This window comes from Pygoscelis adeliae, unplaced genomic scaffold (genome assembly GCF_000699105.1).
Source record: "Pygoscelis adeliae isolate BGI_AS28 unplaced genomic scaffold, ASM69910v1 Scaffold25, whole genome shotgun sequence".
In the NCBI taxonomy this organism is placed as follows: Eukaryota; Metazoa; Chordata; class Aves; order Sphenisciformes; family Spheniscidae; genus Pygoscelis; species Pygoscelis adeliae.
Window position 1 is genome coordinate 1,049,893 of NW_008824808.1, and position 16,264 is coordinate 1,066,156.

The 16,264-nt window shown below is 36.5% G+C and overlaps 1 protein-coding gene across 2 annotated transcripts in view; it reads left to right on the forward strand.

Moving 5' to 3' along the window:
• The window catches only part of TCAIM (T cell activation inhibitor, mitochondrial), a 19,141-nt gene that overhangs the window by 1,393 nt on the left and 1,484 nt on the right, over positions 1-16,264 (forward strand). Inside the window, exons 2-9 of one of the 2 annotated variants that reach the window (XM_009324169.1) lie at positions 1,971-2,106; positions 2,662-2,815; positions 4,008-4,254; positions 5,909-6,031; positions 8,720-8,817; positions 10,477-10,568; positions 12,857-13,089; positions 13,639-13,770. In XM_009324169.1, the coding sequence (XP_009322444.1) occupies positions 1,971-2,106; positions 2,662-2,815; positions 4,008-4,254; positions 5,909-6,031; positions 8,720-8,817; positions 10,477-10,568; positions 12,857-13,089; positions 13,639-13,770 (1,215 nt within the window). Of the gene's footprint in view, positions 1-1,970; positions 2,107-2,661; positions 2,816-4,007; positions 4,255-5,908; positions 6,032-8,719; positions 8,818-10,476; positions 10,569-12,829; positions 13,090-13,638; positions 13,771-16,264 lie in introns of both variants that reach the window. The other variant, XM_009324168.1, reaches the window with a different exon arrangement.

Genomic DNA, 16,264 nt, shown 5'->3' on the forward strand with positions numbered 1-16,264 from the left:
ATACAAAATGGTAAAGCATATGACCCAGTGGACTTTTATCCAGTGTGCTTTGCTTCCTTTCTTGCCAGGTCAGGTGGAGGCTTTTTCCTGCATCACTGAGCAACTCTGGCATGTTCTGGTGATTGAGAACTTTTGCTCTCCATAAAAACATGGTATTGCTGCGGTATTTCACCATCTCCTGCTGTTTTGAGTATGATCATGGGCTATAGTGATGACTAGTCTTAGAGTCCTTCTCAGATGCAGCCAGCAAGGAGGTAGAAGTGTTTGCCAGTAATACATTTTGTCTTTTTTTTAATCTTCCATTTAATCCACACGCATGAAAATTGTTTTTAGTCATAACAGTTTGAAATTTCATTAGTTGTCTTACATTACAGATTTTTCTATTCCACTTTTCTACAAAAATGTCTCCTGTTTTCAGCAAGCTGACTTTTAAGACCTACTAATTAAATATTTGCCCGCCTCTTAGGCAGAAAACTAGCTTTAACTGCTTTCATGTTTCTAACTGAAGAGCTGGAAAGGTTTACAGAAAAAAGGTAAAGTTAAGGGTCATTGCATCTGCTTGGCAACTCAACTGTTGCCATTTACTCTACCATTTGCCAAAATGAAAAATACTGCTTATTGTCTGAGCACAAATTTGGGGATTTTTTTTTTTTTAATTAATGAAAGCAGTCAGGAAACAGTCTCACATGTTTCTGTGTCCAGGACAATTATTTGGTCTAGGATGCTGAACAAATAGCTCTTTGTAAAACAGTCTTGCTTACTATTATTAGTGAAGTTATTAGTTTTATGTGAATTGGAAGCAGCTTTGCTTCCAATCTGCTTATATATTTTCCTATTCAGGGCTTGCAGTTTGGATGAATGATACTGTGAGGAGTGAAACAGTATTGTATTGCTTAGCAGAGCAGAACCCCTACCTTTCTGAGTTGCAAACTAAAATGAACATTAATCACAGAGAAAATGTTGGGCCCGTTGAATTTGTTAGCCTGTGAGATCAGCTAAAGGAAAAATCTGTTATTAAATATTTACCAATTCACGTTTTCTTGCCACTTTTACATAGACTGTCTCTTGGTAATTAGTTTGCTAACCTGAATATCAGCTTTGAGCTATGACAGGAAATTTTGGTGGTCTTTAATTCAGAACTTGTTTTTCCTTCCATTTCAGTCTTCTGTTACACAAGTGTGCTCTTTGCAGAACTGTTAATTTGTGCATAATTGGAGGTATTCAATCTTTTGTATTTTCTGAACTTCCTAGAACTTCTTCAGCTTAACTTTTCCTTCTGATCTTAGGTGAAACAATCTTCTTTTCCTGGCACTGAAATTTCTTTTAGTCCTTTTCTTCTCTTTCAGTGAAGATCAAAGGGCAAAAAAGTACTGTCTTTTTACTTGGTACCTTCTATAAAAGAGTGTGTTTGAGAAAGATTAATTTTTTTTTTTAAATGGGCACATGTATGTGGACCTCAGAAACTAATACAGAACTTCTTTTGATTGAATTGTAATTATTACTCCTGGGTAAAATTCAATGTTCTTCTGCACTGCTTGAAAAATACTAGTTTGGCTTTTTAACTTGGAGGTTCAAAAGTGTGTAAGGGTTGGCTTTTAAGAGCAGCTTCAGCAATAGCTACAAAAAATACCACTAAAGCCAGTCTTTATCATTCGAACTACTTGACTGGGGAATTTTTAATTTGAGCCTGCTTTGAAAAAGTAGAGGAAAAAGTTATTGTACTTATTTACATGTCTTTAATCAGCCATTCGCATCCACCATCTCTTGAACCTGTTGGATTTGCTCCGTATAAATACAGCTTTGTGAGTCCCAAGAGGAAAAATCCAGCACTCAGACTTCTAATACCAGTTTTAAATGATTGTATTTGCAACTGAGAATGTTTACTCCATTCTGTCACATTCTAATGTGATTTATATCAGTTTGTCATTTGATTGGTTGCATCATGCATAAACGTTCTGTTACTCTATTAGGTTATGTCTGGAGAAGATACTGTTACAATGTATTCTTCAGTCAAGAACTTTGTCAGGAGCTGATGCCATCAATGCTCTCAGACCTTTCTATTTTGCTGTGCATCCAGATTTCTTTGGCCAGCATCCCAAAGAGAGGGTAAAAACCTTTTTGTGTGCTTTCTTTGTAAATGTGTCATATATCAAGGATGGAAATTTTCTGGTCTTCCTGCTGTCAGAGAAACAAAAGTAGTATTAGAATTGAATATGGTTGTTACCAGAGAACAAAAAAGATGCGCTTTCTTTATTTTTAACAAGGATAGATCCCTCAAACATCCATTATTTATTAGTCATATATTCTGTTTAATTGTTATAAAGAAAATACCGAATCCTTCCAGTCTAATTTATAATACATATTACTTGCTTTCTCACTTTGAAATGCTGTGCATTATATTTGAATCAATTGATTTCTTTAAGCTTGAAAGCCCTAGAAGTGGTGGTTTGGAATGTACAAGTATGTACATCATACAGTTTATTCATGCAAGATAATTATTCATTTATGCTGAGAATATGAACTATATCACTCCTTGTTAAGAGCAGCTGGCAGTTTATAAAAACTAATTCTGCATGTAAGATTAAAAAGGTTTAGATGAAAAAATGGCCAAATTCATCATCTGTAATGTGTGTGTGGGGGGGTGTTCTGTTTTTTAAACAGGAAGTAAATGAAAACTCTCTGAAGAGGTTAAATGGCTACTTGGAGAATCTACAGAAACCAGGATTTCGCTCCTTTAAGCCAACTCAGCTTACTTTTTATGTAAGAGAAAGAGAACGAAACTCTTCTAATGTTCAAGAATCCTTCAGTGCTTCAGGTGCTTTTATATCGTGCAGAATGTATCTTCCTGTATTTAAATTCTTTCAGACCATTACTTAGCCTTGTGCAGTCATAATGACTTTTCAACTGAAAAAAATCCTGTCAAACCATGAAAGTATGTATTAGACAGCTAGGACCATCCCAAGTAATTAAACATCCTAAGCTTTAAAAAGCATTGAAAGAATCGGAAATTACAAAGTTGAGGTCAAGTCACAGTATGAGGAAGTAAAAAACATAGGTTGAGGTAAATGATAATTTTTCTGCTTTTAATATCGTTGTCATGTTTACCTGGGGCAACAGTTGGGTCCTTGTTTTCATTGCAGATAATGTGCAGTACATGATGTCAGGGTGTTTGTAGGATCAGTAAGAACTTACTCTGTAAGCAGAAGTTGTATGATATCTGAAGCTTCAATTTACCATGTTGTCTCTTGGCTTTGAGACTACAGAAGATATTGCTGAGTTTGGAATGTTGGTTTTGATTAATTTTATTCTACGTACTTGTCTCTGATGTACCAGTATGCCTTATCTAACAGATGAGTTCTATGTTCTATATCCTGCTAGTCAAAACAAAAGGCAGATTTGTGAGGGACCCTAGTGCTAGAAAACAATCATACCGTTTTTCAAGAAAATAGTAGTGTTATGTCCAGTCTACTTAAAAACTGGTGGCTGTGTTCTGCTCTTGAGCCTAATACTTGCTTGCTTTCTAATGGGGCAGTTAGGCCCAATAGCTAAGTGATGGGACTTAGTTTTAGCCAGTGTGCAAGTGCAGTGTTTTGTTCTGAAGCTTCTGTTCATAGCCTGTGAAGAGCTGTTGTAGCACTGCGTTTCTACAGTAAATTATATCCAAAGTGATGATCAGTAACAATGTGAATTGTGTAGAGCTGTTGGACGAAACTGCCACTGCTAAAGCGAAAGCATCCTTTTTTGGGTTATGCTGCATCTGTAGCTAGGTTTTCAATTTCTGCAATGATTTAGATAGTTAAAACAGCTCCATTTATATTGTTGGACACATAACAGTTTTAAAGGTTAAACTGCACATGAATTTTGCAGTGAGAATTGAAATAACAATATCACAATAATTTCTGACTATGTACGCCTTGTTTGGGTTCTTGTAAGATGAGAGAAAAGTGAATGCATTTTAAATAATTTTAATTAAATAATACTGATTTTGTGGGACTTGTATTTTATAGGGTTTCGAGCAGTCAGTTTTACATTACATACTAGGGATCTCCTGAGCACAGTATTAGATATTCTCAACTCCTGCAGTTTATCTACGGAGCATATTCAAAGTTTGAATGTGAACTCTCAGCCCCACAAGGAAGCAAAAAGCACAGTGAACAGACCTATCAAATGGGATAAGACTTATTATTCATTTACTGGATTCAAGGATCCTGAGGAGGAACTAGAACAAGCCCAGAGAGTGGAAACAACTTTAATGTAAGACTTTTATTTAACTGATATTTTGTAACCTAAATTGGTCTTATTCTAATGCTGATTTTTTTAAAGGCAATCAATAAACATTCTGAACAATACAAAACTTTATTGTACAACATGTACTTCTGTCATGCTTTTTATAATTACAGAGAGTTCAAATGAGCTCCTGGGATAACTATAGTGCCAGCTAAGCTGAGGCATTCTTGTCTCTTTGCCCAGCATTCATGTTTGGTCAATCTAGTTTTGGTTGATCTAGTTTTTCAGTTTTGTGGAATATTGGCGGCGATTCAGAAGGAGGCAGAGGTTCTACTTGCTCCAAATAGCTCCTTGCCTCTTACAGGACTTCTGTAACAAAACTATATGGCTATTAACTTCATTGTTAGTATTTAATTATCACATGCTGTTGGGGGTGGGAGATAATACAATAAAAGATAGAAAACTAAGGTTAGAATGTTTTAATCTGCCAGATATCTTGGTGTTGTGCTTCTGATTTGTTGTTCAGCATACCAACCTTAATATTTAAATTGAGGCAATTATAAATGCTGAACCTGCATTAAATGCAACATGTTGTGTATTAGAAGTTGGTTGTTTATAAAATCTGTATGTGCTCATTTTGCGGAACGGTGAAAAATACTGCCTTCAAAAACTTTGTAACAATGACAGTTAGGTGCCATTTGAAATAAAAGCGGAACTGTGGTGGTAGTATCTTCAGAGCAAAGAATACCCCTCATCCTGCCTAGCACCTCGCAAATAAAACTACTGTAATATATGCTACTGTAAAACACTTAACTGAGATTTAACATACTAGAGAATATTTTTACTTATTTTTACACATTTACAAGAAATGCCATGAACAGTTATGTATTAACAGTCTGGTTTTAATACCTAGCCATTTGGCATTGGGCCTCTCTTTTTGCTTCCGAGTTTGGATTTTTTCGCTTAGAATGTAGTATGAGAATGGAAGTATTTGTCTGTAAAAATAAGAGTGTAAAAATAAGCTTGTAAGAGTGTAAAAATGCTATGAACAAAGGCTAAATCTCTTAAAGAGTAGCTTTTTCCTAAAAATAGAATGATCTATTTATTGAAAGTTTTAGATGTACTCCGTAAGTCATGTTTGCCTGGTTGTGATTATTGACAAAAGAACTGTAAAACTTTGACTTGCTTAATCTATGTTCATCCCAGCTCTGTAAGAGTTACCTAATTTAGCCCTTTAGTACCACCTCCCTTATTTGATAATATACTATGATCACTTTAGTGGTGGTTTTTATTTTTTTTTAAAGGCAGATGTGTGGGAACTTCTTTCATTAAAGCACTAAGTTCTGAAGCTGCTCTCCTAAATCATACTAATCTGCTGCTCTACGCCTTTCGCACCTCTAAGTCTTAACAGCTGTAACACTGTCAGTGTCTTTTGGTTCAATTTGATTCCCTAGTTCCCCCCCAAAGACACATTAAGCGCCAGGTTTTCCTTTGTAGATATCTTAAGGTGAAGCATTTAGCAATTTCAGTTTCTGTCATCTACTTTCACAAAATCCATTTACCTGGTAACTTCAAATTAAATGTTAACGTTAACAGTAAGAATTCAGTTAGTTGTACTGTTTGCATGAAAGATAATGCGACATACCTCTACTGTTGGGGTTTTTTCCTCCTCTTCTTTCAGATCCTGGCTAGATGATAATGAAGCAAGTGCAGTAAAAAAGCTGAAAAAGAGTTTGCCGCTTAGAAAAGAATTAGAACGTTTAAAATTTGAACTCTCTCATCAGCTCCAGCTCTCGGATATCAGGTAATAAATTAGATCAGTTGGACTTGCATTAAGACAGTCAAAGCAAGGAGGTGTTGTGTAATGCTACGCCATGAGCTTTAAAGGCTTATTCCAACAAAACAGATATATTCCATATATGTAAAAGTATTATTGCACTGAACAATATTTTTCTGGAAGAATTCCATTGGGACAAAAATCTACTGTTACAATCTGCTCAAAAAGACCTATTATTTGTAACTAATAAGGTAGGCTCCACATAAGGAGGCAAACACAAACACATAAACACGTGAAATAGAACCTGTGCATATGCGTTAAGTTTGGGTGTTTTGCTGGATAAATTTGCTCTTCCTGAATTCAAGGAACTATCTACAAAGGTAACTAGATTGGCAGTGAAATGCAACTTTGCACAAGGTACGTATTGACATCCTGTGAAGACTTAATAAAAACGTTGTTCTTTCTAGTGTCTTGTTTCCCACACTCCAGAGGAGGAGGAGATTTGTTTGCTTGAAAGGGCTGAGTACAGTTGGTGATCTTGATTCTTCAGAATATTTTCCAGAAAATAATTTATGGTCCTTTTTTAAATTTTGTGCCTTTGAACGAGGATGTTCTGAAGTGGGATATTCAGGATGGGAAAATGGCAGTGAGGGTATTCAACAATGGAAAAATAAACTTTGGGGGATTATTTCAAGGGCTAGTCTGTTAAATTCTTTTAACCAGGAAAGAGAGTCGGAGCTTCTGAAACCGTTGTTTTGTTCCTTTCACCCTGTAAAAGACCCTGGCTTCCTTTAAGCTGAAGCCAATTTTTTTGAACACAATTTCTAATCCTCTGCAACTGTGCTGTGGTGGGGGTTTTTAAGTTTCTGAAACAGTCTGCAGTCTTAAATGCGTAGGTTTGGTTTTATTCATGGCTTACACTTAATTTTCTTACAGTTTGTGCTTTTAAAATACACTAAAATTATTGTTCCATGAAGAGTTACTAACCTTTCAAGAGTTATATTGTCGTAATTCAGAAAGGAATGTGAGTGTCAGAAATCTGACATATCTTAATAGGAAACTGCTACTTGTGATCCTGCAGCCTAATGCTAGTGTTCACAGAGGTTTGAAAAAATAACGGGGTCGTAGGCTTTATTCCACGTATAAGTTTAGGACAGCTGAAGAGAAGGTAGGATCTATAAGCTACCTTTTTACATTCCTGTCTGGTGCTACTGAAAGCAAAGTGATGTTGCTAGGTAACAGTAAATAGTTATTAGAATGACTTGCAGTATAATAGATTGAATTGCCTCATAAGTGCTGTGGCATAGTGCCATTCTCTGCGTCCCGAAGAGTGGGGTTTTGCCAGTTAGGTTTCCCTAAATGAGATGATGTGGGTTGACCCCAGCCAGCAGCTAAGCACCCACACAGCCGCTCGCTCATACACCCCCGGCGGGATGGGAAGAAGAGAGTAGGAAGAGTAAAACTAAGAAAACTCATGGATCAAGGTAGAGGTTTAATAGGTGAAGTAAAGCAAAGCTGTGCATTCAGGCAAAGCAAAAGGAGGAATTCATTCACTGTTCCCCATCGGCAGGCAGGTGTTTAGCCCCTTCTGGAGAGCAGGGCCCTCAGCATGTGTAATGCTTGCTTGCAAAGACAAGCGCCATAACCACGAGGGTCCCCCCTTTCCTCCTCCTTTCCCTCGGCATTTACTGCTGAGCGTGACATCATATGGTCTGGAATATCCTTTTGGTCAGTTGGGGTCAGCTGTCCTGGCTGTGTCCCCTCCCAGCTTCTTGCCCACCCCAGCCTACTCGCTGATGGAGGGGGGCAGCGTGGGAAGAAAAAGCAAAAACCTGGACACTGTGCCAGCACTGCACAATAGCCAAAACAGTGGTGTGTTACCAACACTGTTTTAGTAAAAAATACAAAACACAGGGGTGCTACGGAGAAAATTAACTCCATCCCAGACAGATCCAGTACAATAAAGGAATGGTAATTTCCCATTTTGAGACAGTTTTATATCAGCTAGAAGTTTGTAAAAGCATATAATTTTTCAGTACACTGGGACAACTTTACAATTTAAATGCTTTTTGAAATTTAGTTAGGAGTTTGATCTGTCTGTGGTGGAAGAGATGTCAAAATTGTTTGTTAAAGTCACCCAGGTAACACCTGGCTCCTGTATGGTTTAACAAATATTATTCCACTGTAAAATATTTATTTTTATATATATAGCAACTTACCACTGGAATCATAGTAATGTTTTGGGCTAGGAACTCAAAAGAAAAAAAAAAGAGGCAATGTCCCTGAATACAGTATTTGTTCCTCTAGACAAACATTACACAGTGTACAAACAGAAACTGCATGCCACGTGACTGAACCAAATACTGAGTTTGTTGCTATTTACTTACTAACCCCCTTCTTATTAGGGGAGAGATTTGCAAGTTCTGTTCTGTCTAGCAGGTTTTATATTTATTTTTCCTATATCTGGTTGTATTCCTTTTTATTTTTTTTGGCACTCACTTTAAGAAAGACACAAATTTTATTTAGGCTTTTTAGCTGTTCAAATAGCATATCACATGGACAGCTTTTCAGCAGGCTTTTGCTTTTATTACTGTTAAGAGTGCTATTTTGTTTGAGTTGTTTGTGTTATAAGGCTTTCACCTGCTTCTCAACTTCTGTGATTTTTTTTTTTAATAATGTTGAGGATGAAATGCTTTCAATTATATTTTTATTTAGGTGGCAGAGAAGCTGGGGTATTGCTCACCGCTGTAGCCAACTACACAGTCTAGGTCGCTTAGTCCAACAGAGACCTGAAGTATTAAAGAATGTTAAAGGTATTTCTGTTGCTTGTTTCATATATCCTAATATAGTATTGATTTGAAGATGAGCAGGAGTCTTCTGTGGCAAGGGAGCGCTAGTTCTTTTCATGAATGCTTTTGATAACTGCAAAAACAAACCTGCTGGGCTTACTGAAAAGCTGGTGAGAACTTAAATTTTAAGCTACTGGGTATTTTTTAAAGTGACCTTTTCTTATAGTGTATTTGCTACACTCAGCTTCTATTTTCCTTCTTAATAATTGCAAACTGAGTGAGTGAAAGGCACTAGACTTAGTACTAGCAATGAAAGTAAAAAAAATCCAGACTGAACCTCTGAAAGGGTGGAGGTAGTAATAGATTGTTACCCATGGTAGATTCAAGACAAAAATGCAAGTAGCTCTCTAAAGAGTCAATATAAGGAGGACTTACTAGAATACCTTTAAAATTGTATTGTCTTCTCTTACCATGCATGTTCCATAAAATACCTATATTGAAGTCTGTATTTTCTCAGGGAAAACTAAAATATTCTGTAAACCTGACCTACCATTCTTCTCATACAGCTGTTTGACCTGTGGCAGTAGCTGTTTCCTCTAATTGTAACTCCACATTTTATGCCTGTCTGCAGATGCTCCGTTTTGAGTAGCTTTCATTTGAGGGTTCACCTAATCCTTTGTCAAAAGACAGAGTGGGTAGGACAATAAGTAGTAGTTTTAAATCGCATCAGGTTTCAAATTAGTTTTTTTACCTAAGCATGCTAAGGATTTAAAGTGCTAGAGAAGTCTGTCTTGTGAACCTGTTGTAGTCTCCATCTTTGAAGATCTTTAATAATATACTGGACAAATACCTGTCAGTAATTATACTGGTACAGTTGATCTTGCCTTGGGGTACAAGGATGGACTAGATGCCTTAAAGTCAGTGTTGCTCTTTCTTAAGGATTTTGGAAAACTGCTTGCTGAGAGCAAGAGCTTCTATTCAAGCCTTGTCTTGTAGATTAATTCATCGCACTGAAGACTTTTGTGGAAGCTTATTTTGATGCATAGTTGGCTGTGCTTTTACCCTAAAGAATTCTTGAGGCTCTTTGTACTTCACTTAAAAAAACATACTCAGACTCAAAACTGATTTGTCCCCCCAAAAGTAAACCTAGTATTATCCTCTTATGTTGTTTCTATTCTTTCTTTAAAAAAAGAGCAAAAAGCTAATGTGAAAGCGTTTCTTACAGCTTGCATGTTGCAGAGAGTTCTGTGGAAGTAGTGTTGAATGGCTGTGCTAATGGTTCTTTGACCAACCTTTACCTTATTTATATATACTTTAAGCGTATAGCAAATATTTCCTACTATATACAGGATTTGTACAGGTTCTTTGAATATGCTGTCTGCTGAGATTTTATCTTATTTTAAAAGTAGTCTTTGTAAGGAAAAAAGTCCAGTTAACTAAAAATCTATCAAGTTTAAACAGGGAGAAGGCAAATGCGAAGTAAGGTTTGTATGAAAAAAATTCTTGAACTGGAGTGTTCAAGAATACTCTTTCAAATTTTGAGAATAACGGAAGCACCTACTCGTGTGTGCATGCTGCAGAAATGTGTTGCTTGTAACATGTTACTGGCATAGTTAAGCCTTAAATAATTGTGGGAATGATTGCAATAACCCAAATTAGTAAAGAGCTTTGTTCAATCTTTAGGACGCACGGTGGTATTTACAGACCGTTCAGGTATGAGTGCAGCGGGTCACATAATGCTCGGGACCATGGATGTTCACCATCACTGGACCAAAGTAAGAAGATTTTAAAGTAAATGATAATGCCTCTTGTTATGACATCCTTTTTTAAACTATAACCAAAATATTAATTGGTGCAGATAACTGATGAGTAATATAAAGCATAGCTACTATATTTAGCATAACCATGTACATTGCGTTCTAAATTTAATCCTGTGATATACTGTTACTAACAACAATCTTTGTCAGATCTTTACTGCTGCTTTCACTAACAAATCAGTCCTACCCCTGATTAGATATAAAGAAAACTGATTTGTTCTGCAGTGTTCCAGTCTGTGCAATGAGCACTGGCAGAATATTTCATGATCTGTAAAGAGCTTATTCCTATGAAGAATTTAGGAATTTTATTCAGATTTTTTGTAAAAATGGGACTTCAAGGGAGTTTTGAAGTGATCATTTCAGTCAATGGCTGCTAACCAACCCTGTAACTCCACTTTGTTCTTTTAGGCAGATAATGTGGATGTTGCAGAAGTTTATCTTTAGTGACTGTGCGAATTCTGCTCCTGCTTGTGTAAAGTTCGGAGTTGACAAGCTTTCTGGCATCCTAAATGATAAAGTATTATATGAAAAGGACCACAAATAAAATATGTAGAGATATCAACATGTCACTTAAGGAAATTTTCTTGAATCTTGGTTGCTGAAATATTATTGATAGTTCTATCAAAAAATATGTCTTTGTAAAGGGAATAATTGGTGGAATTTCATAGTTGGGAATTTCATCCAGCTGGCATATCAGAATATTCTATTTCTGTATTCCAGTCAATGAATAATACGAAAATTGAGCACTCAATCCAAAGCTTTCTCTGGTGGTGGTTTGAATTTTTGCCTATATATTTCACTGAGGGAGAAAACAAACCGTGGTTTGTTAATGTGAATGATTTACAAAGAACTTAAACTGAGAAACTAGAATTTAATGCAAAACTTCCTACTCCAAGATTTGAGTGTGTTGATAGTCATTGGAATAAAAGTGTTCTTCTGATTATACTAAAATAAACACTGTCTTCCTTGAAAAGAGAAATGCTTCCTCTTTCTAACCTTTACCGGGGGTTTCTGAACGGGTCATATATCCGCACAAAGTATTGTGCAGATGGGACAATGTGTGTAGTTAGTTGTGGTGATGGTATTTGCTTTGGAAGGTAAAGGAGAGGTATGTATTTGGACCTGAAATCAAAGGCTTTTTATTTTAAAATGCACTGAAGATCATGTTAAATGATACACAGAAAAAGTCAGTGACAATCTTCGTGAGGTTGGTTAGCCGCTTGGTTTTTAGAGAACAGAATTTTTTGTCCAATTCTAACCCATTTTTGAAAGCAGTCCTAAGTGCTATTACTTTTGTTACTAATTACTAGAAAAAGGAAGCAGTAGAATAGTGTCCAAGTCAGTCTGTAGAATGCTTGGTCAGAGGTACAATACTTAGAGGATTTTTGCAGTTTTTCTCTATAACAAATGCAAATGCTGAACCAATGGATTTTATTGTGCCAAAAGCTGTTCTGATTCTATACTCTCTTGGGTTTCTAAAGAGATTATTCTGAAATCACTTGACTTGTTCCAGCAGCAATATTTTTTTGCATGGAAAACTATGTTACAGTAATAACTGGGTAGATGGTAAGTAGTGACTACTACTACAGACTTTCCCTTTCCACTTGTTGCCCTGTTCCAGCCTTCTCCCTATCTCACCTTCTATGTCTCGACTCACAAGTCTGATCATTTCTTAACCTTTTCTGGTATAAGTTTTGTAGATCAGAAATCTGGTACCTTCCTCCTTTCTCCTCTCCCCTCAGACTCAAGATGAGCTAGGTTATCATCCAAACCCTTGGAAAGAACTAGTTCCGGCAACAGAGACTTCTCTTTTTTTGAGAATTGGTATAAATTAGGCTGGCAAAAACACTTTTGACTGTATGTGGAATAGCTCTACCACTATAACTGTGGTGGTAAACATTTTATGTAGACCTCAGATTATAATTTTTTTTTTATCTGGGACTATTAATTTCTGTATATATAGAGAAAGAGGACATCCATCAATCTTGTTATGGGCCTTTGGTGCCTTTATAGTATAAATACTGAAAATACTTACGAGCTTATTCCATTATATCTTGCCCCAAAATGTACATACTTGGCATTTCTGATTTTTGGTATTCTTTGATTCCCCTCACCCCCCGCCCCTCCTTGGGTTCCATGCTTGCATTAAGTGTCTCTTCTTTTATAGCTTCTTGTTATTTTTTTCATTTCTTAAAACTAAGTTTTATGCTTTGTAACAGGAAGTGTTTGTTTGTGTATGTGCACAGATTTTTGAGAGATTGCCAAATTATTATAAACTTCAAAAAAGGCTGCTGTTCTTGGAAGATCGGATAAGCCAACTTCTGGGAGGCATACAAGTAATATATATTGAAGAACTGCAACCCCTGTTGACTCTAGAAGAGTACTACGAGACTCTGGACTCTTTCTATAATAAATTACGTGACAGTAGACTACTTTTTCATCCTCGTAGTCTGCGAGGCTTGCAAATGATTCTGGAAAGGTAGGTATTTGCAGGTATTGCAGTTTCTTCCTTTTAGAGCTTTTACTTTTTTTTGGGTTTTTTTGTTACACTGATTATTGCTCTCACTAAGAAGAAAACTAACATAATCTCGGATTTTCATTCTGTTGAAGTCTTTCTGTTTCTAAAGGTTTTAAGTGCCTTTTTATGGGTTAAGAAGGAATCAGATTGAAGAAAATCCTGCTTACTTTCACTCAAGTTAAATGCAAAATTCTGTCTTTATCTTAGTGTTGTGCTGGGTTAAATCAAAGGTTTTGTGCTGTCAGGTCAACACTCAACTGTGTACGATGGTGCTGCTGTTTATATTTTTTTAGTGTTGTTGGCAGTTGCTTTTGAAATGTAATTTTAAAAAAGCTTTATGTATGATGCTTCTGTTTTCTCGTGAACCAAGCCTGATTAATTTTTTACCAATTATTCTTATTGTGATTAATTGATACTCGTCAGAATTAATTCTGAAAGTAATTCATGTCAATACTTGAGTTTTAAAAAAAAAAAGATACCTTGTTTTTTACTTCCATCATGTTTCATTAGTGACAGATATGCACCAAGCTTACATGAATTTGGACACTTTACAATCCCAACGGTCTGTGATCCAGCAACCCTTCAATGGTTTATTTTTGCCAAAGCACAGGAAGCAAGAGAGAATCTGAAAAGAAAGGAGGAGTAAGTGTTCATGTAACTTGATACATTTAGCTCATGAAAATCTTTACATGTCATATGTTTTATTTGTAGGAGGACAACTTTGAAGAATGTATTCATGCTCTTTTGGTGGAAACAAAACTTCTGTTTATGAAATAGAACTTTACCCGTCAGCTTTACTAAGTCAAAAATTTCAGCGTTCAGTGAAAACAAACAGTTGTTAGAAATTACCCATCCTCCACCTTGTAGAAACAGTTGTACTTTATTCAGAAATAAAAGATCTTTGCTTACAAGACAAAATTACATCTTTTTTTTTTACAATTACTTCCCCAAAGGAGACGTGTTTTTTGTAAGGAGGAGACCTTTTTATTGAATAAGAAAAGCAAGAAACTTCTGTTAATGTTACTTACATTGTGACAAGAAAGCAGTAAGATCTAAACTAAAAATAACTGAGACTGACTAAAGAATTATGATTTCTAGTTGTTTGTCAGTTAATTGAGGAAAAGATTAGCACCTAACAAGGGGAAGAAAAAAAATTGGGATAGAACGATGAGAGAAATACCTCCTTGGTACTCTTTCACAGATGTGAGTGAGATGAGAGAGATGACAATAGTCAGTCATAGTACTATACTTAAGTCCATGACTTGTGTTATCTATGAGAACTGTAAATTTTGTTCTTGACCTTGTATGTTGTGTGTGTCTTTGAGGATTAAGAGCGTGAAGTAGAGATACTGGTTTTATTTTGAATAAAACACTGTGATATGTAACTGAGTGTTACTGTCCTTTTAGAGGTTGTTACTGCAAGTTTATTTTTCTGCTTTGGAAAGCTTTTAATGAATTGTTGAAATATCACATTGTCATGAGTGTATACATGATAGATCCAGATATTTTTTTGTGAAGGCTATTTTAGGCACGAGTCTTGCTGAAGGCTTTATGGTTTTAGCTCTTCAGACCTGATTACTGGGGAGGATATATTTTGGAGATGGACTTGGAGTTTTACTTTACTCCAGTAAAACATGGAGGTTTGGAATTTTTCCATAACGCTAGTCCAGCTTTGAAGTTAGATTATTTTTGCCTTATAAGTTATAACTGCTGAATAGCTCTCTATGTAGCTGTCCATATGCGACAGCTGGGAAAGTATTGTCTGTAGAGGCTGGGAGGGATGTTGTAGCAAATGTATGCATTTGCATCTGGGTAACTCACTCTCCAAAAAACCTCACTCTACCCCACATTATAAAGACACTAATCCAGGAAAAATGTGGGGCTCCCCTCAGAGTATAAGCAGCTGTGTTGTAAGAATGTAAGAGCCAAGCTATCTCAGAAGAGCTATCTCAGCTCTTCTGTTGTGTGTTGGATGATTGCTGGTTTGTATAAAATAGTAAAGAACACTATACTGGGTCATATCGAAGGTCTGTCCCCATCATCTATTAGCTTACGGAAAGGCTGTATGAATGGCAAAAAAAAATGCGGTGGGTTTTTTTTACTCTGTACTCCTTCCCAGTTTGACTGACTGAACTTGAGAAAATACTTGAAGCTGGAAACATTATCTCATGTTAAGAGTGTTTGGTATTTCAGTAGATCTTCTTTTTTCCCCTTCTTAATTGTCTAATTATTTTTTGAGCCTACTTACACTTTGTGGCTCCAAAATATCCCGTGGCAGCAAATTGCATAGTTGAATTACATGTAGCATGTGTATATGAAGGAGGGAATAGGTGTTCTTTGTTTTATAGATCCACAGCCTGATGACTTCATTTGTCATTCTCTAGTTCTTGTGCTGTAGGAAATACAAAACAGTCATTCTGTATTTATCACCTCTACTTTTTTTGTGGATGTGTCCTATTTCCCCTTAGTTGTCTTTTTATTGAAGCTGAAAACTCCTTTTCCACTTAATGGTTCCTTGAACAGAACCCAATCTGTACTTCTGATTTTCCTTAGCCTCCTGTGGTTCTTAAAGGGGCCCTGAGATAAAGGAAAATATTTTGAGATGTACTCTGCGCATGCAGATGAATGTTTTGCACGCAGTAAATAGCATAGCATAGCTGGAATTTTGTATGACCTGATGCACTGCGGGGTTCAAACGCTGCTGCTCTAAAAAATTGTCTTATCTGCGTGGATAATGTCAGTCTTCTAGTAATGCAGGATTTAGTATGAATCTACTTCTTCTCCCCTTGCTTTTGTAAAGTATCAGTTTTGTATTGTGATAGAGGTGTAAGCCTCCTTGTGGAAGTGACTAAAAATAAACCTGCGGTTCTCTCTATGTGCAGCTAACTTTATATCCTTCAAGGGAGCCTGAGGTTTCACAGAACAGGAAAGCTTGGTGCTCGGGTATTAGAGAATGTGCTCAGGAGGGTGGCACGGATGTGGTCAGTAGAGAGGGCAGGCTTGCTCTGGGTTAACTCACTGGCTCAGTTCGTCCCTGACTGCCAGAGCTGGCCTGGGCTGTTGTACAGCGTTCCGAGTGCCTCAGCAGAGCGTAGTGCCATGCAAGTACACAGAGATCCCTTGCTGACCTCTGGAA